The sequence below is a fragment of the Oryza sativa genome, chromosome 3 (genome assembly GCF_034140825.1).
Source record: "Oryza sativa Japonica Group chromosome 3, ASM3414082v1".
Lineage (NCBI taxonomy): Eukaryota > Viridiplantae > Streptophyta > Magnoliopsida > Poales > Poaceae > Oryza > Oryza sativa.
In genome coordinates, this window is record NC_089037.1 from 3209138 (window position 1) to 3235775 (window position 26638).

General features: G+C 41.3%; 4 protein-coding genes across 4 annotated transcripts; 2 read left to right on the plus strand and 2 right to left on the minus strand.

Moving 5' to 3' along the window:
• Positions 1-1499: 1499 nt before the first annotated feature.
• On the plus strand, positions 1500-8447 carry LOC4331696 (serine/threonine-protein kinase EDR1). The gene is made up of 13 exons (XM_015776108.3): positions 1500-2093; positions 2905-3327; positions 3793-3893; positions 4536-5797; positions 5983-6023; positions 6135-6203; positions 6333-6433; positions 6771-6849; positions 6928-7026; positions 7115-7183; positions 7276-7325; positions 7569-7745; positions 7854-8447. The coding sequence occupies exons 1-13, from the start codon at positions 1650-1652 to the stop codon at positions 7990-7992; spliced, it is 3054 nt and encodes a 1017-aa protein (XP_015631594.1). The 5' UTR covers positions 1500-1649; the 3' UTR covers positions 7993-8447.
• A 616-nt stretch (positions 8448-9063) lies between these two features.
• Positions 9064-11685, plus strand: LOC4331697 (uncharacterized). Its single transcript, XM_015775990.3, has 4 exons — positions 9064-9274; positions 9366-9494; positions 9654-11238; positions 11325-11685. Exon 3 carries the CDS (start codon positions 9750-9752, stop codon positions 10308-10310), a length of 561 nt encoding a protein of 186 aa, XP_015631476.1. The 5' UTR covers positions 9064-9274; positions 9366-9494; positions 9654-9749; the 3' UTR covers positions 10311-11238; positions 11325-11685.
• Positions 11686-12508: 823 nt separating this feature from the next.
• LOC9266275 (uncharacterized) lies at positions 12509-13419 on the minus strand. The gene has a single exon (XM_015774656.3). The coding sequence runs from the start codon at positions 13221-13223 to the stop codon at positions 12939-12941; it is 285 nt and encodes a 94-aa protein (XP_015630142.1). The 5' UTR covers positions 13224-13419; the 3' UTR covers positions 12509-12938.
• Positions 13420-16003: 2584 nt separating this feature from the next.
• LOC4331698 (probable RNA helicase SDE3) lies at positions 16004-20211 on the minus strand. Its single transcript, XM_015772279.3, has 6 exons — positions 20102-20211; positions 19891-19985; positions 18712-19502; positions 18477-18638; positions 16911-18362; positions 16004-16799 (listed from the first exon to the last, which is right to left on the minus strand). The coding sequence occupies exons 3-6, from the start codon at positions 19492-19494 to the stop codon at positions 16317-16319; spliced, it is 2880 nt and encodes a 959-aa protein (XP_015627765.1). The 5' UTR covers positions 19495-19502; positions 19891-19985; positions 20102-20211; the 3' UTR covers positions 16004-16316.
• Between the last annotated feature and the right edge of the window lie 6427 nt (positions 20212-26638).

Below are 26638 nucleotides of genomic sequence, written 5' to 3' on the forward strand. Positions count from 1 at the left end.
TCCGGCCTCACAGGCAGATATGTTCATTTTTATTCCTGAAAAAAGTATGGAGATTTCATAACGGAACGATACGAACTCATATCGCCATCAGAAATTAAAATATGAAATTGAATTATAATTTGCAGCGAACCAAGTGAGCCTTGCACATTGAGGGGACACTTCGCTTGTGATCGTGAGTTCACTACTTCACTTGGCTCTTGTTCTAACATCAGTGGTCGTATCGGTACCTGCACTACTGTACCATCGCCATGAATGAACCAATCTCCAGGCACGCACTCTGAACGACTGATCGTGATTAGATTAGAAAGAAATGCAAATGACATAGTCAGTTTAGTCCACTAACCAAATGGACCAGTCAAAGCGAGTGTTACTGTTACCATTAGATGAACAAGAGTAATTCCAATTGCTACCTCGACTAGTTTGTTGAAACTCGATACTATCACTATGCTGCCACTTAAGCTAAACATTTTAAAGAATTACAATAATGACTTATGATTTTATCAAAAGGCCGGTTGCAAATTGGGCTCATCGTGTACGGGTAAAATTACTGTTTTTTTTCCTTTTAATAAAGCCATTTGCTACTGTTGTAGTTATGTGAAATACCAAACAAGTTGTAGTGAAGCAATAGTTTCGATCAAATAACTACTCTCCCATCTTCATTCATGTCTCCAATAAGTTTATTTTCGACTAATCATTGTACCGAAGTTTATGAAATTAGAAGATAATCCCTCCGTACTCATAAAAAAAGTCGTTTAGGACAATATTTAAATCAAACCTTGGGAATATAAATCATGAATAACTCTCAAGTTGTTGAGTTTGAAAATGTAAAAATTATATAAATAGATTTGTCTTGAAAAATACTTTCATACTTTCATAAAAGCATATACATATATCACTTTTCAATAAATATTTTTATATAAACAAAGAAGCCAAAATTGTGTTTTTGAGACCGTGTCGCTGTCCAAAACGATTTCCTTTACGAGTGCGGAGTGAGTAACTGTTTTCAAAAGTAGCTAAAGAGATGAATAATTACATTAGGATTTTTATAAAGTGAGAATATTAATATTTTTACCAACATGTGTGAAATTGGTGAAAAATATTTTTAACAGAAGGGACAGAGTTTATGAAATTTACGCGATGAACATTTATGTGAGACTGGTGAAGCGGGCCCACACTGTCAGGATTGCCTCCCCGGTGCATGCACACATCCTCCCACTCTGCCGCCAACTTACCCCACAGGGGGAGGGAGGGAGGGAGGTGGGCCACCCCACGATCGACGGCTGCCCGTCCTCCCACTCACGTCACGTCCCAATCTCCGCGCCCCCGCCGCGTAATCCCGCGTCCCTCCCTCCCGCTTCTGCTACGCTAAACCCACCCGAGTGGCTTCCTTCGGTAATTAACCCCCAACTCCACGCCCCCATTAACAACTAACCCCCCACCCCCGCGCGTACGTTTTGCAGTCTAACCCCTCGGAAACTTCCTTTCCTTTCCTTCCTCCCACGCTTCTTCTTCTTCTTCTTCTTCCCTTTCCCCAACCTCGCCGTCCTTCGCTTGCTCACGCGGCCTTCTCCGATCGCGGCGGCGGCGGCGGAGGAGGAGGAGTACGGGGAGGGGCGTAGCGAGGATCGAGCGGAGACGTGGTTGACGAGATGAAGAATCTGTTCAAGAGTAAGATCAAGTGGCAGCACCGGTCGAACGACCCCGCGTCGTCGCAGGGGCAGGGGCAGGGGCTGCCGCAGCAGACGCCGCCGTCGCCATCGCCGGCGAGCTCCCCGTCGGGGGGGCCGCCTGCGCTATCCGTGTCGACGGTATCGTCGTCGTCCCCTTCCGCCGCCGCGACGCCGACGGGGGCTGCTGCGGCGGGGGCGGGAGGTGGGGGTGGGGGAACGGGTGGGGAGGATTACATGTTGTCGGAGGAGGAGTTCCAGATGCAGCTGGCGATGGCGCTGTCGGCGTCCAACAGCGAGTGCGTGGGCGACCTGGACGGGGAGCAGATCAGGAAGGCCAAGCTGATAAGCCTCGGCAGGGGCGACCGCTTCGCCGCCGTCCGGGACGACGAGCAAACCGCGGATGCGCTCTCCCGCCGCTACCGGGTGAGTCGCCATGACCAAGGATTCGATTCGAGATGGATTATATATGCTAAACTATGCAACCGTGTGACTAGTGAGATTTTAGTTTGCATTGCCATACAACAGTAGACTTATTGCGGGGGAAGGATTGTTTTACATGTTATGATTACCAGTTACTACTATAATCCATGCTACCATTGTTCTCGTCGAATTCAAATTCAACCAATGGATTGGATAGTAGCTTCCGTGGCTATGTCTAGACCATGTAAATGTGAATCTTCACCTTGGAATGGAAAATCACACATAGAATAGGGAAGGGCTCCTATCTAGCATCTACATGTATTCATTCCTGTGGACTGGAATTACCTCCTTTGGTCTCTTCCAGGTTCCCGGTGATCAACCCATTAAAACAATTGTATTAATAAAATACTTCTACAATATACGTTGCCATGTTTTTGCTGGTGCATTGCGATAGAATCCTACAGATCAGAGTCTTGCATTGGATATTGCCCAGGAATAAAGGACTATTGTTTCTGTGGACGGCGGGGAAGTAGATGATATTACAAGGCAGCGAGATTTTCTAGACTGGAGGTTCTTTTGCGGGCAATTGTAGCTTTGTAGCTTGTTGGTTACATCAATCTATGTCTTTTACATGTTGGGTTGATTCCATTCTGTTACTTAGTGAGTGATATTTCATATTTGTAGATATTTTGCTTGGTAGATCACTTTTTTCCTTCCATGATGTGTCAATTAAGCTCAAACATGGGGATGATAAGTATATTTGCTTGCTGGATTGTCTGACATTCTATCACTGTGCTTCTATTCTGACTTTCAGGACTACAACTTTCTTGATTACCATGAGAAAGTTATTGATGGCTTCTATGACATTTTTGGCCCCTCTATGGAATCATCAAAGCAAGGGAAGATGCCATCACTAGCAGATCTTCAAACGGGCATAGGCGACCTGGGTTTTGAAGTCATCGTAATCAATCGTGCCATTGATACCACCTTACAGGAGATGGAACAAGTTGCACAATGTATCCTGCTTGACTTTCCTGTTGCAAATATTGCAGCCTTAGTTCAAAGAATAGCCGAGCTTGTTACAGATCACATGGGTGGACCTGTGAAAGATGCAAATGACATGCTCACTAGATGGCTAGAGAAAAGCACTGAGCTAAGAACCTCACTACACACAAGTTTGTTGCCTATTGGCTGCATCAAGATAGGTCTGTCTCGTCACCGTGCCCTACTTTTCAAGGTCAGTTCTCTCTCAGAAAATCCTCAATATATTGAATGTTATGAATTGTCTAGGGTAAGGGTTCAAAGACTAGGGGATATGGCACTCGCCTTCTAATAACGGTGGCAGGGCTTCTCCCTGCTGAGCTAAAAGAGGATTTGAGGCTTAGGGCTAACTTTAGAGATTCATTGATTGATTGATAATAGAGTACGTGGGGGTCCCTTTATAGGGAGGACATACTAGACACATAAGGAACTAAATCTCTAGTATTATATAAACCAATCCAATCTCTATCTCTAACTTTCTAATAAACTTCATCTCTTTCCTAACTAGATAATCTCCTATATTTATATGATTTATTCCTAATTTATCATGCCCAAACTGCTGCATGGGCCTATGCTCATACATTGAATGTAAGCACTAGATTTCTTCATTTGTCCAACATATATAGATGTCCGCTTATGGCTACTGTATATCTTCGTGCAGATTCTCGCTGATAGTGTTGGCATTCCTTGCAAGCTTGTCAAAGGGAGTAATTATACTGGTGATGATGATGATGCTATCAACATAATAAAGATGAATGAAAGGTATTGATGTATTTGATCATTGCTGTTTCTCTGGGGGAAAACTATAGTAAAAAAACCCGGACCGGTGGGTGACCTGGCCGACCTTCTGGTTCACCGGTCTGACCGGTGGCTCGGATGGTTGAACCACGGTTCACATGTGTACATGTATATTGTTATTCCCTCCTACTCACATATGGTGCAATAGCATAAGGGTTAGGCCATCCTTCCGTGAGCACACTGCCCAGGGTTCGATTCCCACCAAATGCGCCACTCCTTGCCAATTTTGCGGAAAAAAAGGGGACAGCCACAGCAAGCATTGATGAAATGGGCCTCAGGCAGCCCATTTATGGCCCATTTGCAGGTTGACCTGTCCAACCAGTATCGGTTTAATGTCCGGTTCGCCTAAGAACCGGCCGGTTCAGCCGGTTCAAAGCGGTTTGAATGCATGTCCGGTCTTTGAAGCAAACCGAACCGTGCTAAGGTCTGGTTCCCATTTTTTTCCGGTCGAACCGCCGGTCCGGTCTGGTTTTTTCTACTATGGGGAAAACAATCCAAATACATTATTTATTTATTCGTCTGCTACCTTTGTTTCAAATATATTTTTAAATAATTTGGTATTGCTGCCTTACATTTTCTAAGTGGGTTTATGTGCTGTTTTTGCAGGGAGTTTTTGGTTGATCTCATGGCTGCTCCCGGTACTCTTATTCCATCAGATGTCTTAAGTTGGAAGGGCAACTCATTAAATTCTAATGCAAGACTCACCCAGAATCCATTGGCTGGGTCATCAAGTACAACTGATTCTAATCTCAGTGCCAATGCATTACCACCCGGACATAAAGGTGGCCAACTGCCTTTATTTAGCAGTGGCGATTGGATATCGGCCAGTCAATCTGGATATGAAAAAGATGGAGCCACCACATCTTCACAGGCCTCTTCAAGTGGCACAACATCTGTTGCTGCTGGAAGCGCTTTTGATAGTTCTTGGACATTAGTTTCTCATGGACAATCAGATGATCCATCAACCTCTGCTGGTATGTCAGCACAGCAGAAAGTTATACTTCCAGGTGGAGAACATCCATGGAATGAGAATATAAATGCGCGAAATGAGAATATAAAACTTGTTTCAGATTTACAAGGGAATTCAGAGTCCATCAACTTATTTGCCGACCTTAATCCTTTTGGGGGTAGGGAGCCCAAAAGGACTTCAGTGCCATTAAATGGGCCAGATAATAGAAATAATGAGTTGCAAAGACGCAGAGAGAATGTAGTCCCTAGCACACGAAGACCCCAGCAGCGATTAGTTATGAAAAACTGGTCTCCTTACAATGATGTTTCCAACAACAAGCAGTACAATTATGTTGAGGATTCATTTGCACGTAGAAATATTGGTGATAATGCTGCATCATCATCTCAGGTGCCACGGCCATCTGCAAAAAATACTAATCTTAATGTTGTAGTGCGCACTGATACACCATACATGGCAGCTCATAATTATGATAATAGTATGGCTGGTTCCTCTGCAATGAAGATGACTTCTACAGCTGGGATTGGGAAGGTTCCTGATAAGGTTCTGTACGGTGATTTGGACAAGGGCCTTACTAATTCTAGACTGGGGGATCAACCACCGATAGAAAGACATAAATGGGGCAATTCTGTAGAAGGAAGGATTCCAACAGGCACAGTTCACAATCAAGCAAAAGAACACAAGGAGAACTTCGATGGAAAGCAAGACAATAAGAAGTTACATCCTGATCCAAAGAAATCCCCACTTGACAGATTCATGGACACATCAATGCCATCAAGGAACCCTGAATCCGTTTCACCATCCTTTGCTAGGTCACACAAGCTAGACACCATGTTCGACGATGTGTCTGAATGTGAAATTCATTGGGAAGATCTTGTGATTGGTGAAAGGATTGGCTTAGGTATTTTTCCTCAACTAAGATTTTGACATGATCCTTGCTTCTCTATACATTAACAAGTTGAACCGACAAATCTTTAACAATTTGTCAAACTATATTATTATAGCTCAGCCATGTGTAAACTCATTGCACTATCTGATGCCAATTTGTTGCACAAACTTGAACCAACTTCTTCCTCCTCCCAACAGGTTCATATGGAGAGGTGTACCGTGCTGATTGGAATGGAACAGTAAGAAACTGTTTGCTTTTATTTCCATATTGTGCCATAGAAACATTCTTCCCAGAGGTTAAATTCTTTATTGTTTTGCTTCTGTCAAAAAACATTTTTGTTTATTTGCAGGAAGTAGCTGTCAAGAAATTCTTGGATCAAGATTTCTATGGTGATGCTTTGGATGAATTCCGGAGTGAAGTAGGTGAAACTATATATATTTTATATATCTTAGAGCTTTACTGGCTATAGCGTGGATTCATTTATTTGTCATTTTTAATTGATTTTTGCTGCAATGTTTTGATTTGCCATATACTTTCTTTTTACAAGGTGCGGATTATGCGTCGACTGCGTCATCCAAATATTGTTCTCTTCATGGGTGCTGTTACTCGTCCTCCAAACTTATCTATTGTATCTGAGTATCTTCCAAGGTATAACAATTTTCTACTGTTGTTTGCTTGTGAAGATCTTTTGGTGTTTATGATAAAGTATCATGGTGTAGATAAACATAGAAAACATTCTATCTGGAAGGACCACAAAGAAAAGCTCTCTCAACAACTTAGCTTTAGAATGGAACATAACACTGGAGGTTCAACATGCTGTAGTTGAAATACCTGTCTTTAATGATTTACTTGTGCATGGGAGGTGGCATACTGGCATCTATCTATAGTAGTTATATTATAGTGCAACTCATGCTCTATAGTTATTGTACTGGTCATGTTCGACGAATTGATGGCTCACCCTTGACTACTCTCCTGTCCTTGGCAGGGGAAGCTTATATAAGATCCTTCACCGTCCTAATTGCCAAATTGACGAGAAGCGTAGAATTAAAATGGCCCTTGATGTGGTAAGTATTTTCTATATTTTCTTGGCATGTTTGTTTATTTTTGTATCTGCTTGAGAAAATGGTTGCTTTCTCTTAAAGGCCAAAGGAATGAATTGCCTCCATATTAGTGTACCAACAATTGTTCATCGGGATCTTAAATCACCAAACTTGCTGGTTGACAACAACTGGAATGTGAAGGTACTGTGCTCTTTTTACCTTTACATTCATTCAGTCATAAGTATTTATGAGCGTGCTGATCGATTGGCTCACCAATGATGTGAAATAGGTTTGTGATTTTGGACTTTCACGCTTGAAGCACAGTACATTCTTATCATCCAAATCCACTGCTGGAACTGTAAGTACTAAACCGGACCATAGTAGGATGAGTTCTCTCCTTCTTTGATCATCACTAAACATTTACTATTTCTGTTTTCGATATCTCACCAGCCGGAGTGGATGGCACCTGAGGTCTTGCGGAATGAACAATCAAATGAAAAGTAAGTTATTCCTCGATGGCTTTTGTTTCAATAACTATTAGCTTTTGCCCTAGCTTGTTCAATTTATTTTTTCATTCTGGGCATACCATTCAAAGTTGTTCAGCATTACAGAAGAAATTATGTTTATCTTCCAGTCTCTACTCGTAGAAATGGAACACCCATCTCCCTCACAAACCTTTCAGCTTTCCTTGTTTGATTGGTGTGGCAGTAATCTCACTCAGACATCACCTGAAATTTCTGCAGGTGTGATGTTTACAGCTTTGGTGTCATCTTGTGGGAATTAGCAACACTTAGGATGCCATGGAGTGGAATGAATCCAATGCAAGTTGTTGGGGCAGTCGGCTTCCAGGACAAGCGGCTCGATATTCCCAAGGAAATTGATCCTCTAGTTGCAAGGATCATATGGGAATGCTGGCAGAAGTGAGTGTTTAGAAACAAACCTATTTTATGTTGCATCAATAAAGTACTCTCTTCCAACTATCAATTGTGTTGCTAGATCCGAGCTAATATTTGGTTTTTAAACCTCAGGGATCCAAATTTGCGGCCCTCGTTTGCACAGTTAACCAGTGCTTTGAAGACTGTCCAAAGGCTAGTAACCCCTTCTCACCAGGAGTCCCAGAGCCCTCCTGTGCCTCAAGAAATATGGGTGAATTCTTCCACCCCTTGATGTTGAGGGGCATTCCACTCTCAAAATTGTGAGTAATTATTGATGATTGTTGCTGTTAAGTTTGTTCAAGTCTGCAAATGTGGGCGCACTGTAGATTCTAGCGGCCCTAATGGTAGACATCCCTGCTGCCGCGACAAAAGAACCCAGCAGTAGAGTATGTATAGAGACTATAGTCATCGACCAAAACGATGACCCGAAGAAGAAATCCAGTCTGTGGCATCTCATTTTTCATGTTCCCAGTTTGCCTTTGTAAAACCTTTTGGATTCGAGCCCTCTGGAAAGCAGTGAGAGCTCGTGGCGTTGGATTAAGAAGGATCTGTGTCTGACTGTGTTTACAAGTGGATTGGATAATTGTTGCTGCAGAACATGACATCTTGGAAGTTAAAAATGTTGTAATATGCAATTTTTTTAAACTTGCAATTCGAATGCAGTATATGAACATGATGGTAACAGTACTCCAGCAGACCAGCACATTCATTTCGTTAATTATAGCTGTAACACTCGATAAAAACAACTTATCGGTAATTTTTTTTCTGTTATTAGCGACTAAAAGCTAATACAGGAAAATAAACTATTATGAAAAACCTTAAAATCAACTTTAAAACCAAGTTTATTTTTTTTCTACGCTTGAATGTCATCGAACGGCTAGGATCGATTTGAGGGTTGATCGGACGGAGCAGGTAGGACCGTGAGCTTAGCTCATCAAACCAAAAAAAAATCAAACCATTGCCGTACCTGACCTGACGGTAAGACCTGTTGATTGTTGTAGTTCACGGCCCAGTGGCATCCCCCGAAATTATTCGCAACTCCCGAGCCCACTCTTCCCACTTCCCTAGTACTATCACACACACCAACCAACCCCACCACGCGTCCTGCATAATCACCGTCCGTTCCCGCCGGCCGCCCAGATCCAACGGCTCACATCCCATCCCCCATACCCAAAGGCACGTGACGTGGACCGGACGCGTCCGGCTCTCTCTTAAACCTGGCTTTGCGCCGTCCCGTTTCAAGTCCGTAGTTGATTAGTACTAGTTCGACCAGTAGTTTCGCCCTTTCCCCCCTTCTTCCACCATCCACTAACCCCCATCTCAACGCAAACCACCCTCTCCGCCGCGCGCGCGAGGCAGATCTCGACGGGGAGCGCAGCCGCCGCCGCCAGATCCCGCCCCGATCGCCCCCGCCTCGTCCCCACGGTCCCGTGGATACCTCTCTCTCTCTCTCTCTCTCTCTCTCTCTCTCTCGGATCGGTGCGATTGCCTTTCTTTTTGCGCGGCGGGGATCGGTGAGTTTGGGAGCTGTGTGTTTCGAGGTTTCTGATTTGAGGCGGGTTTTTTTTTTTTGATATTGGATGGCGGCGCGATTCGTGGATGCAGGGTGTGTTTTGGGGACGGTGAAGGAGAGGAGTGAAGTGTGGAGGCGAATCGAATCGATCTGATTAGGAGACCTGCCATTTCTGTGCTTGATTTTGTTTCGATCTGCTCCTTGGGCTGTAGATCTGGAAGGTAACTAACTGTAGATCGATGAAATGGGCATATTTTGCTCGTTTATATTACTGTTTTCGCATTAGAGCTGCATTTGCTGTGTAATATAATTGTTGCTGATAGTTCCGAGATCAAAATCGCTTGTTTTGATGTGTTCGCGTTTGATTTGTTTGGTACTAGGGCTTCGTGGGATCTGCTGCTCGAGCTTCGTGAGTTGCACAGGAAAGTCTTGGGCTTTTGCGCTCAGCTCCACCACCTTCACCTGTTCCTCGGGCCATGGCTGCTCTCGTCATCTCGAAGCAGCGCAGTCACCAGCAGCAGTCATCCGATCGCCGGAGGAAGCCATCGTCGCACTTCGCGTCACCCCAGTCCATGCGTGGCTTCAATGCTGTCAACTGCCGAGCCTTCCACTCCAGCGTCAGCATTGGCATCCTGCCATCCCCGCCTCCACCCCCAGCGCGCACCTACTCCTCCCCGGAGCCGAAGACGCCCAAGTCGCAGCCACACCACGGGAAGAAGCGGAGCAGGGCAATATCTATAAGCCCTTCAACGTCTCCGCCATCCCGGCCTGAGCTCTGGGCTGGCCCCGCTTTCTCAAACTCTCCGCCTCCCAGCTCGCTGCCGATACCCAAGTTCTCACTCCACCAGAAGCGCAGTGTTTCACTCGAGTTGCCACCTGCTGGCCGATCAGATGATGTGGTGGTGCCTTTGCATGCTAAGTCAGCGCCTTCGTCGCCAACCGCAGGCTCAGGTGTCAGCTTCTTTAGTGATAGTGATACTGCTATCGCGACTGAGAATCTGAGGAGAATCCTCCACCTGAAAATCGCTGATCACTGAATGGATGATGGGCAGGTCCTTGTACATAGGCTATCTGCAAACTAACCTTGGTAGTGTGTATAGAGTAACCGAGAATGGCCATCTTTCACCTGGATGGTGGTTCTGCATAGTTCATCAACAGGAGGTACTTCAGGCAGGCAAAGCACCTCAAGTATGCATGGCAGCGTGAAACTGCGGTGAATGACTTGGTGGTGAGACTGTTGGTTGTCTGGATGAGAGCACAGCAGTTTCTGGGTAGCCTTTGTAGCTTGTGGTCACCTCTATGTTACTAATGTTCTTTCAGCCTTTTGGGTATTCCTTCTTTAGGTTTTAGATCACCATTATCCATGGTCTCACATCATTAACCTTTAGTCGTAGTCTGTCCTTGTTCCTGGTAGTTCATGCCTGGCAGGGTATGATAGTGTCTTAGTACTGTTCAAATGCTTAGATGTCTGCATCTGATTATCTGGCAGCTATCCATGTGTGAAATATCTGTAGGATAGCAATATCTTGCAGTGCATGCATTTTGCTTCACCTTGTAGACATTCCTTGGTTCCTCTGGCTCACTCTACTCTTGCTTCTGGTGTTCTGCAAGGAACATTATGATCTCTCCTAGATGTCTCTTCTGTTTTTTGGAAGGAAGAGGCGCAGTGGGATTTCATGAAGCTCCAATCTTCCATGTTCTTGCTCCATATGACACTACTAATTTTATCCATGCACCTTTCCTTTTCTTTAGTTTGTTCCATAGCTACCATGTGAGACCTCTCCTATCTTTCTTTCATGCCTCTACAACTAGAATTGTGTCTAGTAGTGTTATGCCTTTTTTAGGGCACCATCAATAATTCCTAGTCCTTGTTTATGTCCAAGAAACGTATTTGGAGTTCTACTCTCTTCTATATGATGGACAAGCCAGACTTCAGAGACCTTTGAGCATGCAGACCCAAATACGGTAACTATCTTCTGTTTGTTGTGTTACTCTTATGCAGCTGATCTCTTTGGCTAATGCTAATGTGATCCTGTGCTGTGGTGCTACAGGTTTGCTTATCACAGTGCGCTTCATGGTATTCATCCCTGGAGCTCGTAGCCACCATCAAGTTTGAATAATCTTCGTAGTCGACGGGCAGCACATATGCTAGAACGTCAATTCAGTGTAGTGCCTGCTTGGCTAGTTGTACCTGGTACTGTTTTTGTTATAACATTTTGTCGATGTCTTGATACATTAGCGTAGTGTCTATTTGGGCTGGCAGTGTAGTACCTGCCTGGCTATTTGTATCAGCTTGCTTAATACTTAAAAGTAGACCTTTTTCCACTGCCTTCCGAGTTTTTATGATATATTTGGATGTTAATGTTGTAGCACTTAACTTCTTATATGTGCAATGTGAACTGCTTTTCACCAGTTGATGTGGTCTTGATGATTGATGGGTGACCAGGTTATTATATACTTGCTGAAGAGTTACTCCTGAACAGAATTAACGTGAACTGTTAATTTCCTGCCTTAGTTCATGGGACTTGCTTTATCTTGAATTTGACATGTCAACCTCATTGCATACTCCTGATCATATTCGTTCTGCGTTTGTGCTGGGTTGATCGTGTAACATGGTTTCATGCTTCTGGAGACTTTGCTGCACGCAAAATTGTCAATATATCCTAGAGGGAAGTTAACTTTTATACACACCCAAATTTTACTTGCAACCTTCTGGGTCATCCCAGATTGATGTTCCATGGCTAATATCCATGTACGAGAATGCCATCTCATGTTGATAAGAATAAGATGAACAGTCTGAATTATGTACATCACATCTCTTGAGATTGATGAGGGTGAATTGTGTATCCCATGACAGCAAGCTAACAACCAGGAATCTTTCTCCGATTCTCTTAGCGTCAACCGCACGGGATGGCATATCATGAGATGCTGGAACTTGAACCAAATGGTAGTCTCGCCCTTTTCTTTTTTGAGAACTAGTAGTCTCATCCTATTATAACATTTTGCCTAGTGTACAGTACAAGCCCTGTTCGAAGCGGACGAATTTCAAACAAAATGTACAACTATCAACAGGAAATTCCGAGCTCATGAAGAAAAAAAACCCATAAGAGACGGGGAAATGCTTCTACTTTGCATTGCTTCGTCTCAATTTGAAGGTTCATGCTGGCAACATTTCACGTGAAAACTCTTAAGCATAAAGCACTTATCTCGACGATTGGTTGCTAGCTTCAAGAACTGAGCCAAAAGAGCAGAACTTTCTGTGATTTCAGAGAGAAATGGCAATTCGTTGCAAGACATAGAACAATGAGTACTTGATCACATTTTCGATCACATCCTCTAAACGAAGAGTTCTACATCAACCCTCTACTAATCCTCCACCGTGTAAGTTCTATCCACTTCCAGTTTTGCTCCATCATCAGCAAAAAATAACCTTCAACTGCTAGCTCAGGCAGGACTGACAGTCAATCTAGCTAGATTATTACACTAATTACATTTTACTTGAATGAACTCTAGCTCAGAGATACTGACGACCTGCTCATGTCTTCTTGCTCAGAACTCGATTACAAGATGAAGATGAAGAAGAAGATGATGATAATGATGATGATCAATTGCCGGTAAAACATCACGCATTGACGCAAATGCAAGTGCAATGTCAATATGTGTCATCACTTTGATCGCCGGCGGAGCAGCATCTGGCGCATGCCGTCGGCTACCCGGAAGGCCGGGTTCTTCCTGCACTTGCCGCAGAAGGACATGTGATCCCTCACAGCCTCCTCCATTCCGCCGCCGCCTCTGTTCCTCCCAAGCTTGGCCGCCTCGTCCCTCACCGCCTCCGAGCAGAGGCCGCACAGCCACCGCCCGCCGAAGTCGGCCTTCACGCCGAGGATGTACCCCCTGGTGCACTCCTCCCTCAGCTCGCAGCACTCGCACTCCGCTGACTCCACCTCCATTGCCGATAATTCAGAGAAGAGATGAGCTCTCTCTCTCTCTCTCTCTCTCTCTCTCTCTCTCTCTCTCTCTCTCTCTGAACTTCTGTTCTGAAATGAAATGCTGGCACGGCATGTTAGTTTATAGGCTTTACCTGAGCTTAGCTCTGGGGCTATGGCTGTGGCTGTACTCCGAGAGACTCATCGGTTGTCCATATTCCCTAATAAGTTAAAACATTAATTTATAGGTAAATTTTTTATATATTTGTTCATAGCGATTTACAAGCCAATACTTAAAAAGAAATTTACGTTGAAAATATCTTAAAATCAAATTCGGAAATTTAAATTTTGGCTTTTGCTTTGGTTTATCAGGCCAACCGATGGGGCTTTGAATCTGTAACTGTGATGCATCATCCAAGTGGAAAGTGTCATTATTCAGTAGTGGTCTAATTAGCTCTGGGCCTCTGGCTCTAGTACTGTGCCATTTGCTCATGGAAAGTGACACCTAACTCTGCCTTGGCTTGATTTGGAACCTGAACATTCTTGCTAATCTTGCTCGGTTTTGGAAATTCTTGCATGGTTCCAAATTTGCAGATTTACAGTTGGCCCTGAGAAGTTTTGCGGCCTAATTTTATTTAGATTATTGAGCGGATTATACTCTATTGTAGTGATAAAATGAATATTTTTAAGAAACAAACTTAACAAAAAGCTTAAATTAAGCGATCTAAGCAATGCAGTACAAGGACTTTTTTTTAAAGAAAACATATTTTTTGAAGCATGGAACAAATAATCTGTTTCAATAATCCGGTAAATAAAATCAAAAGAATATGGCTGTAGTTACTTGACCTCCTTGATATGCATGTTTTTAAGCTTACACGACTGATTTGTCAAACTGAAGTTGCTGAAGTACTCACCTAAACCTTTGGCTTAGAAATCACAATGAGTAGTTTTCTGACGACAGGGTAGTTTACCAGATTTTTTTTAATATTTTGTTTGTTGTTAAGTAATCTTAATATGAATGTTTGAAGTTGTATAAGAAACTGTTGGAACAGAATTCCAGCACCAAGTGGGTAGGAAGACATAATCAACAAAGATTTCTTCCCGATTCTTGTTCTCTTCATGTTTCATAAAGCTTGAGCAGGGACCATGCAGAACAACGTAGTTGCTATCGTTTTTGGACCACCAAGAACAAACACTTTTTGGCCCCCTTCTGCTGGATTCCAGCCGCTGTTCATAACACGACACACCTGGCCTTGTCGGATCGGTTGTTACTTGGTTTGAATCATGCTCATAACCTGTGAAAAAATTATGACGAAAACACATCTGATTTTGCCTCTTAACCGGGTTTTCGTCGACAAGATCAGTTCATCTTGGACTTAAATGAGCTAATTATTCATTATCCAAAACAGAGGCCAAGATAACTCAGGTTGTCTCAGGTTTCATTTTTCTACATCAATGTAGGACCCAGTACCCTACCATCTGTTCCAAATGCTAGAATACACAGCTCTTGGGGAGCTTGGTTGGACAGCCTAACCTAACTGCAGAAGAAACTCTATTGCATCAAGTAGTTTCAAAGTGTGTATAATGGATATCTGTACTAATTGATTAGCTGCAAAGGTTGGTGATACTTATTGGTCCAAGTATGCAAATCCCTTCTTTGGTGTCATTTTGTACAGCTGGGTTGATTCAGCATCCCCAATGGAGAATGGCAACACCAGCTGTCAATTTGATGGTCTCTGGACATGCTTGACACCACTGTTTGTTTGTCCCAAGATCACAGGGCAATGGTACACTGGTAACACGAAGAAGTGCAATGGGAGAATGGAGCACACAAAGAAAGCTTGTCTTCTTTTCTTCTCTACGTGTAGAGGGCAGTTTACTGCTTTCGATCTACATTTGATAGCCAACATGAAAGCTAAACACAACAGAAACGAGTGTAATGAGAGCACACCACATCAATTTAGTTTTTTTTTTTAAAAAAAATGAACCTCATTGATTTTAAACTTTAAAACTAAACCCCCGATAAACTTATTTTTAAATTTGAAACTTTTTGACCACATGGCAGGACAATGTTGCCACGCTAGCAATGTTATCCTGGCCGAAAAGTTTAAATTTGAAAACAAGTTTTTAGAGGGTTTGTTTTTAAAATAAAAATAAAAAGGTTGATAAATAAAAAAAAATCTCAACTCAGAGCTTCATTCTGCTCATTGTAGCATTGCAGTGTGCCAGAGTAAGCAGCATGCTTGATACTGACAAAACAACAAACTTGAGGAAGAGGTGGGTGTGCAAGAAACTGAAGAACAACTGAAAGAGGAACAAGAACAAGAAGGGAAGGACCTCAAGTTGCAAGGTTTCATTGCTGAAGGCCCCACCTTTGGTATGCCCTTTGTGAGTAAGCTTTACTAAATCACAACACCATAGATGCTTGATGCTCTTAGTCTCTTTACAATTATGAATCTGTCGGAAGACTAATAATCAACTACCTCAATGATTCTTCACAAATGTCTGTTACCCTTCATCCATCAGAAACTAGATTAGCACCAATTCCTACCAGATACTGATTGCTCTCCAATCTTCCCACATGATCACCACATGCACTTGTCCTACTACTATCTCCATTCTATCCAACTAGTCATTCAAATGTAACAGGAAAAAAAGGACGAAAAATTCGTCGATGAATTCTTTATCCCACAAATCTTAAATACTTTTATCTACGTTCTAAAAAGTATTAACTGCATGTATTCTAAGCCATGGCACATAATCAGCACAGGCTGCAACCTGAGACAGGGTAAATATACTCATGATAACAGCAAGTGAGGATGCTATATATATTGCCATAGCTAGCAAGATAATCAGTTTCGGAGTTTTCACAGGAACATATTTGTTCCCGTATACTCAAACACCAGGTAGATAATGGCATCAAGAAATCCAAGGGAAGGCTACAGACTGCAGACAGAAGAATGGGACTGAGGGTGAGCTGAAAGCCTTTCAAGGAAAGGCTACAGAGTGCCTGAATGTTAGTCCTTACAAGGTTGATATCGATTTATTCGACCAGATGCACCTAGGTAAATACTTTCTTGTGGAAAAAAAAAAAAAGGCGGCCACTCACCGGGCCGATCAATCATCCCATCCTGTTGCAGGGATATTTGAAACATCACACCATTCAGGAGGAAAGGAGTACTTCGCTGCATACGCATCTTGGAGTTTGTTGTCCTTGGCTGGACATTGCTCAGGCTGTACGCCATCTTGCTCAACATGTTCCTCTTCCTCAGCCTTCTGCTTCAGCATGAACTCAGGAGAGTCTGCTTCAGCAGCACTGCTACATGGCTGGTGCTCCTCATTCAGCGTCTTCTCAGACCATTCCACTTCATTTTCAGTGGAGGGCAAACCATTTACATGTTCGGAACCAGAGTCGTGTGGGTCTTGCTTGTAGCTGTAGTTAGCAGATGACTCTTGTTGTTGGTTGTAACCCCACCTAGCAGGTTCGTCTTGGCTGTCACGAAATCCAGAGACTTGGGTCTCTTCTGGTGGTGGAAGTGGGCATCCTTGGTAAGAACCATTGTCTGCACAATACCTCAGGAGCCTATCCCAATGCCGATCCTACAGTGAGGCTTGTCAGTTTGCAAAGAAAAGCAAGGAGTGATTGCATTATGTAAGCAAGACATCATGATCAAACTTAAAAAGCCATAAATATGCGGTGCGCAAACACACCTTAGTGATAATGTGAGGGTTTCCTATGATAATTAGCAAAGATTTGGCACGAGTGATTGCAACATTGAACCTTCTGTGATTGCTTAAGAATCCCAGGTTGAAGAATTTGTCAAACTCATTATGCTTTACTGTAGACCTGACTGTGGAGATGATTATTATTTCCCTTTCCTGACCCTGGAATTGTTCGACACTTCCCACTTTCAAGTCAGGCATTTCAAATGTCTCAAGTGCCTTCTTTATCTTGACAACTTGTTGTCGATATGGAGTAATGACTCCTATGTCAGCTTCACGAACATCACCACCCCTTGTCAGATTCCTAATGATATTTACTACTTTACTAGCTTCAATCCTATTAAACCATGAAGGATTATTTCCTTCTCTCTCATCACATCCCTGAATGCCAACAAAAAGAACAGGGAACGACTTGTTAGGAAGATCAATGCTGTCATAAATAGACGACACTTCATCTTCTTTACAGGCAATTAATTCTCCCCCATAGAAAAGTTCTGATGGTAATTCCAGGATTGCTGGATGGCATCGATAATTCCTCACTAGCTTTGTCACATAGTTAGGATCCCCTGTGCTGTACTGCTCGTATTCAAAGAGCAGCCTTTGCAGATACGATTTCCCCAAACCATCCTTCTCTGCTTGTTTACAATAAACCACTGGCCCTAATTGCATGGGATCACCTGCTAACACAACCACAGTGTCTCTTCCACACAAACCCGACAAAGGAACCATAGCCTCTGGTTCAGAGGCTTGACCAGCCTCATCCAAAAAAATGTGTGTGAAATGCCCCCGACGAATGCCTTCAGACTGCAGCATCGATGAACTCATGTAGGTTGATATAACTATCTTGTACCGCAATAGTGCTTGCAATGGAGGACACTTGAACACCATATCTTGAAAGAAGCAAAATCGAATAAAATCAGGATCGACATCCTCATATTGACGGCTGGCAGCATTTAGCCTAAATATGTCACTTGGTCGAATCAGATAGCTAGCCTGAAGAAGCTTTGCCAATACATGGTCAGCAGCACTATTAGAAGCAGCACATATGAGGACATTTGCCCTCCTCTTGGCTGTATAAAGCTGCAAAATAGACTCCACAAGGGTCATGGTCTTCCCAGTTCCTGGAGGTCCGTATATCACGTATGGCGCAACCCCTCGGCAGCCAAGTATTGTTGCAACTGCATCAGCTTGCTCAGTGTTTATATGTGGATTTAGAGGTTTAAACGGCCCCTTCTTCACACTTCCGGAGGATGATCGACAGGGAAATAGAATGTCAGGTCCCAAAAGTTCTGCTTCATGGATAGCCTTGTAAAGCCTTCTCATGTTCAGTCTATTATATGTGAAACTAACATCGTACTGATTCCTGTCACGGTGAGCAAGGTGGAACTGATTATCAAATTTCAAAAATATCTCATCCGCTTCAACCTTGTGAATGAAACCCTGGAGGAGAAGCAAACAAATCATTACTAATTGATAGCAGTTAGAATTTTGATTCTTCACTTCATCTTTAAGAATGCCCAAGAAATATTTGAATGTCTACGAAAGAACATGAACCTGATAAGGCCGAGCATCACTTCCAGCATGTCTGACAAATATAAAATCTCCATGGACTAGTGAAGGCCTTTTCTCAGCCAAGCCAGGGACCTCAAGTGACAAAAATTCGAGACCCCTCCTCCTCATTAAGATACGCTCCATGTCATATGATCTCATCTCCTCCTGCGAGTGGCGCACTGAAGTTAGCAAAGCAGGAAAACCATAAAATTAAAGACTACTACAGGTGTTGAAATACCTCCAAATTTATCTCTTCCATGACTAAAAGAGTGCTAAAGAATTTTGCATAGTTTGTCATGTTCAGCTCTTCAGATAGGACATCAGGTCTCTGTTTACTTTGAATGAGTTCGCGGATGTCTGCAGGTATTGCAAACTGAGGGAGCTTGAACTTGAATCCTTGACTATGCTGCCGAGTTGGTCGACAACCTGGCACAAATGAACTGCACTCAAACTTCTTCTTCTGAGTGTGTTTCCTGGAATAGGGTTTGTCAGAAAATAAAGCCTGGGAAACATTATCATCGGCCAATAGAAAAGCCACACGCTCGATTTTCTCATCACCGATATCAACATGGACGATTGATGTATGCAAACCAATGTCTTTTGGCGTACAGGAGAGCCAAATTGTAAGGGTTTGTCCAGGCTGGAGTGTACGATCTTCCACAGAAGTCAAACCAAGAAAATTCCTCTTTGCTTCCTCATCAGTATCATTCAGTGGTGGTTTCATCATAGAAAGCACATAACTGTCTTCTGGATTGGAAGAAAATATTCTCACACTCCACAAATTCACGGGTTCAGAAGAGGTATTTTCTATGCTAATGGTGTCGGCAGATGTTTCTCCAACAAGGACAGATTTTGGTTTGCCGTCGATGAAAGGGAAAGGAACCGTGACAACCACAGGGGCATCTTCGAGTGAATAATCTTGAATAGAGCCATCATTCTGATAGTCCATGAACTCTACATCTGGCTTCTCGCCAGCCACAGAGAATTCATCATCTGAATAGTTCCTAACATAAGTGCCCATCTTGAATCCTGACATAAAAAAAAATGTTTGGGCAAATTAGTACCAGTTTTAATATGAAAACATAATCACTCGATGTAACTCTGAAATGAGAAGAGCCATTTTAGACAATGTGAAATATGCTGTCCACCATCAAACATATGAACTGGTAGCAGTTTAGCACAACCGAAAATCAAATTAACTGTAATAATCTTATCTTAAATCGAAAGGAGCATAAAATACTTAAGAAAATCAGGACTTCTTTTTCGTTAACATGGGACATGGGGGGCTTTGCGGAATAAACAGAACAGTTGTACATAATAAGGTTAGGGATTAACGCAAAAAATTGGAGGAAGAATCGCGTGGGTAGTGACTGTAGAGGGATGAGAAAGAGGAAGCGCGTAAACGATGGATGCTCACCGCGATATTCGTCGGACGACGAACGACGGCGCCCCCACCCCTCGCTCGCGGGATGGATGGGGGGGATCTCTTGCTCGCTCGCTCGCTAAACCCTACTGCATCCCACGGCGCAATCAAACCAAAACCACGAACGAAATCAGGGGGGAAAACACAGAAACAACTCGCAATGCCGCGGAATTATCAACAGAAGAAGACGAAGGAGGCAAATCACCCAGTTCGTCCTGAGAAGCCCAGCCGCCGATCGATCGGCGAGGGTTTGAGGCGGAGAGGTTTTGCGAGGGGAGGAGGATGAGCAGTTGATGGCTTCGATTGCAAATTTGCAGAAATTCAGAAGGCCACAGGAGATAGTAATATCATGGAAGGAAGAAGTGGCATTCATGAGTTGTTTGTTCTGTACAAGCTGCAACTCTTCTCTCTCTGAACTTTGGAATCTTGGATGTGAATGAATCTCTGCGCCTTTTTTGGACCACCTGTTGAACCGGGCCAAAGAGAAAAAAGTTGGATGATTTGACATTATTCACTTTTGATTATGTGAAGTATTAAAGTGAAAAATCGCATATGAAAGAAACCATGTGAGTTAATGACAATTGGCGTGTCAAATAATAAGCCTTATTTTGTAAAGTGTCAATATATATTAAGCGAGCGAGTTCAACTGGTTAGATTCCTTGTGACGTAATCAGCCAATCTAGGCATAAGTTATGGTTTTGACACAGTTTCTCGCATTTAGAGAAACGTCTATGATGATTTCGTTAATCTCAAAATAAATGATGATATAGGTTTTCAAGAGTGCTCACGAAATTAGGATGCGCAGGGTTGAATGTTCATCAAACGGCTAAGACGGAAAAAATGCTGTTAGATGCACCGGCATGATTAGTGCCCCCCTCATCTTTCGGTGGGGTTTCTGACTTTCTGTTTGATGGTTCCTTTTCCGTGCAATATCATGCCAAACTTTTGCCAAACTTTGGCCATCAGATTGGCGACAAATGCATTTGCCAAATTATTATCCCTCAATTAATACTGGTAATAATAAAATGAAAGTAAACCCTTGCTAACAAAGTTTATCCTGTTAAATGCAATTCACGACTCAGATTTGAATGCAAGTATTGAAGATACAATTACCTTTCGGTAGGTAAGATACTAAATCTTGCAAGTACACGGGTGAATAATTGTAAATGATTTCGCAACAAATGTAGACGATTTCGAACTACCTTCCACTGTCACAAACCATTCATATCCCCTTTGATGTTTTGGTCCCCATCGCAACAATTTTATCTGCCCACCTACACCATATTTGCCAGGATTTGGAGATAGAAACATGAATTGCAAATCAAAAACTCCGAAAATTTGTTACGGCTAAAGCGCTTGGTACGTTACGTGCGCCGCCTAGCGGCCCACGGCCCATTGAGGCACGGGCCGAATCATCCGCGATCCGTTCAACGGCCCGTGAGGCCGTGCATCACGCGGACCGCATGCACGCGCATGGGCCCAAAAGATTCGCCGCGACGCGTGCTTTGCATTGCGTAGCACGGGCTTTCGCTGGGCCGCGGCGCGACCGCGAGGAGGCCGTTTTTCGTGTGAACCCCCCTACCAAGGAAATTTTTCGTGTGACACAATTTTTTTTTCAAAAAAAAAAAGTAAAAGTGAATTTCAGAAGAAAGACGTATTTTACGGTCAAAATTATGAAAACCATGAGTATTTTGGATTTTGACCTATAACCAGTCTTTTTTAAGAAAACACAGTACAGACGCTGGCACTCATATAAACATATATACAATCATCCCTATAAACGTGCACGCGTAGTCTCACATACACCTTACTCCTATAAACACTTCCGAAGACTATACTGATATATCTTGAGATTCCCTAGATCATTATACGCATCTCGCTGTTTACGAGAATAATTAGCCGTAAATGTAAACACCCGTATCAAGTTTAGAACTTGTCTAAGGGTTTCATAGAGCCCCACCATGTTCAAATATTAAGAATTAAGGAAATCACTTATATTGAGAAGTTATATTTTTTTACAAAAAATATATACACCCTATAAGATGAAAAATTCAAGTAAATGCACTGTGCGCGCTGCACGTCAATAATTTAAAAAAATATAAAACACTTCACAATACGAGTAGGGGTATAATGCATGTGTTTTTTTTTTCAACTTTTCTGCAATTTACTCAAATGCTTACTACAGTCTACAGGTAGCGTCCTTTGGCCTTTGGAAGATGTGACTGTTCGATCGTGTTACTACATATCTTTGTTGATTATATAATCGGCGAGTCGATAGTTCACTTGTTCACTTGCGCCGTGTTTAGTTTCAAAGTTTTTTTTTAAACTTTTAATTTTTCCATCACATCAGAACTTTCCTACACACAAGCTTCCAACTTTTCTGTCACATCGTTTCAATTTCAACCAAACTTCTAATTTTGGTATCATCTAAACGCGCGGCCTTGCTCATTCCCTCGTGCTACACGGTCTCTTTTCTCTTTTGCGACAGTGATATAAACAGTGTCACGTACAGTAGTACTGAAGCTCGAAAATTCTCAGCCACTGTAGATGCTAGCTTACAGTTTCAGTAAACTTTTTATGAACGAACGGTATACGTGACTCGTCACTCACGCATATATACGTACTCACCCGTACCTACCTAAGTGATAGGAGTAGATTGGTTGACACCGACCGATCGAGCTAGCTAGAGTGTCGGTCGACACGACCCCAGCTTGCTCTCTGCTGCAGCTCGAGCATATATACCATATGTCATGCAACTCTACACGCCTATATATATATATATATATATATATATATATATATATATATATATATAGGACACTCATATGGGGCACCATGGTGCCCGGGCACCATGGTATCTAATGCACAAAATCACTCAAATTTTTCAAAATTTTCAAATTGTGAGTATATACCTAGTTATAATAATTTGATTCATACCTATACTTATCAACAAAACAACTCAAATTTAACTTTATTTCACAATCCATGATTACATACCTAACTAATTATATGTATGGATGCTATATACCTAGAATCAAAATCTAACAAAAACAAGTTCAAATTCAGTTCAAACTTGCTTTAAACTAGTTAGTAAAGTAGTTAATGTTAATACCTAGGTAATTGAAAAAGTTTCATACTCATTTGAATTGGGTATATACTCAATTTCAACAATGGTGCCCGGGCACCATGGAGCACCAAACAAATTTACTATATATATATATATATATATATATATATATATATATATATATATATATATATATATATATATATATATATATATATATATATATATATATATATATATATATATATATATATATATATATATATATATATATATATATATATATATATATATATATATATATATATATATATATATGTATATATATGTGCAGATCATAACCGGTACAAAAACACTGCTCGTGCTCGATCGATCGAAACTGCATGAAATACCGATGTATATATGCGACTGCACAACGACTAGCTCCTGTCGGTTGTCGAAAACCGACCAATAACTTTCTAAAAAAACTAGCTAGAATCTACAGCGTATTAATTAATTATCGACTTAATGGTATGGATAAATTAAATATTTGAAAAATAAACTTAACATGTACACTTAGTTTGTCCCAATAAAAAGTGCAATTCTAACGTTTAAAAGATAAATTAGGAAGGAAGAAAAATTACCCATTTGATCATGGTGTTTGGGAGTGGGAGGGTCATTGGTGGTAAGTTGAGAATAAATTTAAATGATGAGTGGTTAGAGGGGAAATCAGTTCTCTAGAATTGTATTCTTTTTGCTAGAATTGCTATAGGAAGGAGTAAGTAAGAACAAGTGGTTTAAATAATGCGGTAGAAAATGCTTTAAAAAAATATGTTTATAGACCTAGAGGAAAGATATATTCATGCCGATCTAGACCGATAATGTTACATTTCTTGGCGCTTTCAAACATTCGCAATCTTCTTAATTTGCTTGGCAGTCCGATCGCTAAGAAAACATTCTCTTATGAGCAATTTTATGGTCCTTGAGAAGGTACCATGAGGTACCACTTTTTTCTATTATAAATTTGGTACCTCTTGGTACCTAGTTACTATGAGGTACCAAATTTTACACTAAATTTTTGGTACCTCATGGTACCTCCTCAATGACCGTATAATTGCTCTTCTCTTATGGTTAGCAGCCAAGAAATCTGAATATCCCTGACTTTCTAGACTTGACGGTCCGTCGACGGAATAATGAACCTTGGCAGTTTTCATGCTATACTTGGTGGTTTTTGACCGCCAAGAAAATTACGGATTTGATAAAGTAGCTGGAAAAAAAAACAAGAACCATGGTAATTATGTGAGTGATTTTGTTGTTCTTAAGTAAGTATCGCTAGTGTTACCTTATTTTCTAACATAAAATTTGGTATCTTTAATATTGTGAGGTATGTAAATCTACACTAAAAATTTTTTAAGTACCTTTTGATATCTCTTCAATTACTATAAAATTTCTCAAACTTATGTATACAACATATATGCATATTCTTTGTCTACACTGTACCGCTGTACACACCATTTACGCAAGCTGCATGCATTACAGTTGCACAATGTGTGTACTACTGTACTGTGTAGTGCATCGCATTGCCTGTGCTGGAGTCAGAACTCGTCGCATACTTATGTATGCACTATGCACGCATGAAACTATGCAAGAGATCGAGAGGATATACTGTACTGTAGTACACGTACCATAGTTCGATTCGATCGTTCTTCATTCTGACAGCTTCCGAGCCACGCAAAAAGATGGGCATTTCCAAAGGAAAAGGGCAGCATGTGTATAGGCTTCTCGATCGATCGTCTTCTTCGGTTGCTCTCATTTCCAATCCAAGGTCTTTTCCGCGGCTTTCGAAGCGAAAGCTAAGCCTGATCGATGATGTGTTGGTTGCTTCCAGCTTCCTTGCTCCAGATGCTCCTACTCTTGTCTATCCATCGGTACATTTTTTTAGAAAATGCATGCTATCCATCGGTAATTTCCGACAGATTAATTGTTTGCTTGAAAGATAGTTTAGTACTTTAGTGGTTAGGGTGTGTTTAGTTCACGTCAAAATTGGAAGTTTGCCCTTGTTTAGTTTCAAACTTTTTCTTCAAACTTCCAACTTTTCCATCACATCAAAACTTTTCTATACACATAAACTTCCAACTTTTTTCTTTAAACTTTCAATTTTAGTCAAACTTCCAATTTTAGCGTGGAACTAAACACATATTGAAATTGTAACGATGTGACGAAAAAGTTTAAAGTTTGTGTGTGTAGAAAAGTTTTGATGTGATGAAAAAGTTGGAAACTAAACCAGGCCTTAATTGCAGTGTATGCATATATGTACCCTTTCTGTCTCAGACAGCAAAAGACAATTTTCTGAAAATTAATTTAGAAAAAAAATATTTTTTTTAGATGAAGGGAGTACTTGCCTAACTTCGGACTTAACTTAAAGTAGAATTTTGTGGTTATGACTTATATATGAACGACGATGCTATGGTAACAACTTTAAAGAAAAAAATGAAATTGATTGAAGTAGTATTATTCTCACGTTCTTTTTTTTATTAATGTGGAACCAAGACTACTCCACATCTTCTTTTTTTTTTTGGCGAGGACACATCAAATTTTATATACTAATCGTTAACTCATACATTGTACCGGTTTATATGATTGGCGCAATATAAAAAGTTTAATACGTGCTTCATACGTTGGTTGTTTCTAATTGTAATAAGTTAGATTTAGAAAAGTCCACATCTGCTACGACTAGCTAATTATTACTTTTAAAAATAATTTAATAGTCAAGATATATGGATATAGCTTCATTTTTTATTAATTTTGAATTTACATTTGTTAATGAAATTTGGAGAAAAAAAACCTGAAGACTCCATGATATTTACAATTGCCTATTTCATCTAACATGAATTCTTAATACGGCGTATACGATAATACAATCTATTTAATCAAAGTCCATATGTTTATGGATAACATATGTATGATAGCTTTTAAAGTGCATAATTAGTATAAAGGTAAAGATTACCAACTTTTTTACTACTCCATGTGCATGGTAATTTTTAGCATTATCTTCAACCACTTTGTATCATTATCTCACGTTGAAGCATTGCAGTAAAAACACCAGCCATTGCTTCAATGGCAAGTATGGTGGTGAGACATGCCTGGTCAGGCCCCTCAACCTCCTAACTTTGATGCTATCCTCCATGCATATATATCCATTCTTTTGCATGATATGATAATAGTACTTACCTTTAGGTACCTGTTTCCTCCATGCATGCAAAAGATTGTTAAATGAAAAAGTGCAGCATTGTCCATTTGCAGGGAGGAGAGTGATCATTCATTATCCCCCTGGCAGCAATCTACTCATATTATTTTGTTCCCATCGAGTTTCAGTGATGAATGCATATCAGAATGATGTCAAACCAGATAACAATTTCAAGAGGAAACTAATTAAGCCTAGCTCAATTACTGCACTTTAAAAGCTAACAAACATATCTCTGAAAAAGTTCAGGTAATTTTCTCTTAATCTAACTTGATAATTGATAAAGGAGGTTGATCGATCATGCCTATGTGATGGTCGCATCGTTTCGCTTATTCGTGGAATAAGCAAAACGACATATTTTACAAACGAAAAGTAATTTGTGAATAAAACTTTTATATACATGTTCTTAACGATCTAAAAGCAAAGGCTGAAAAATAAACTTCGGTGAAAAA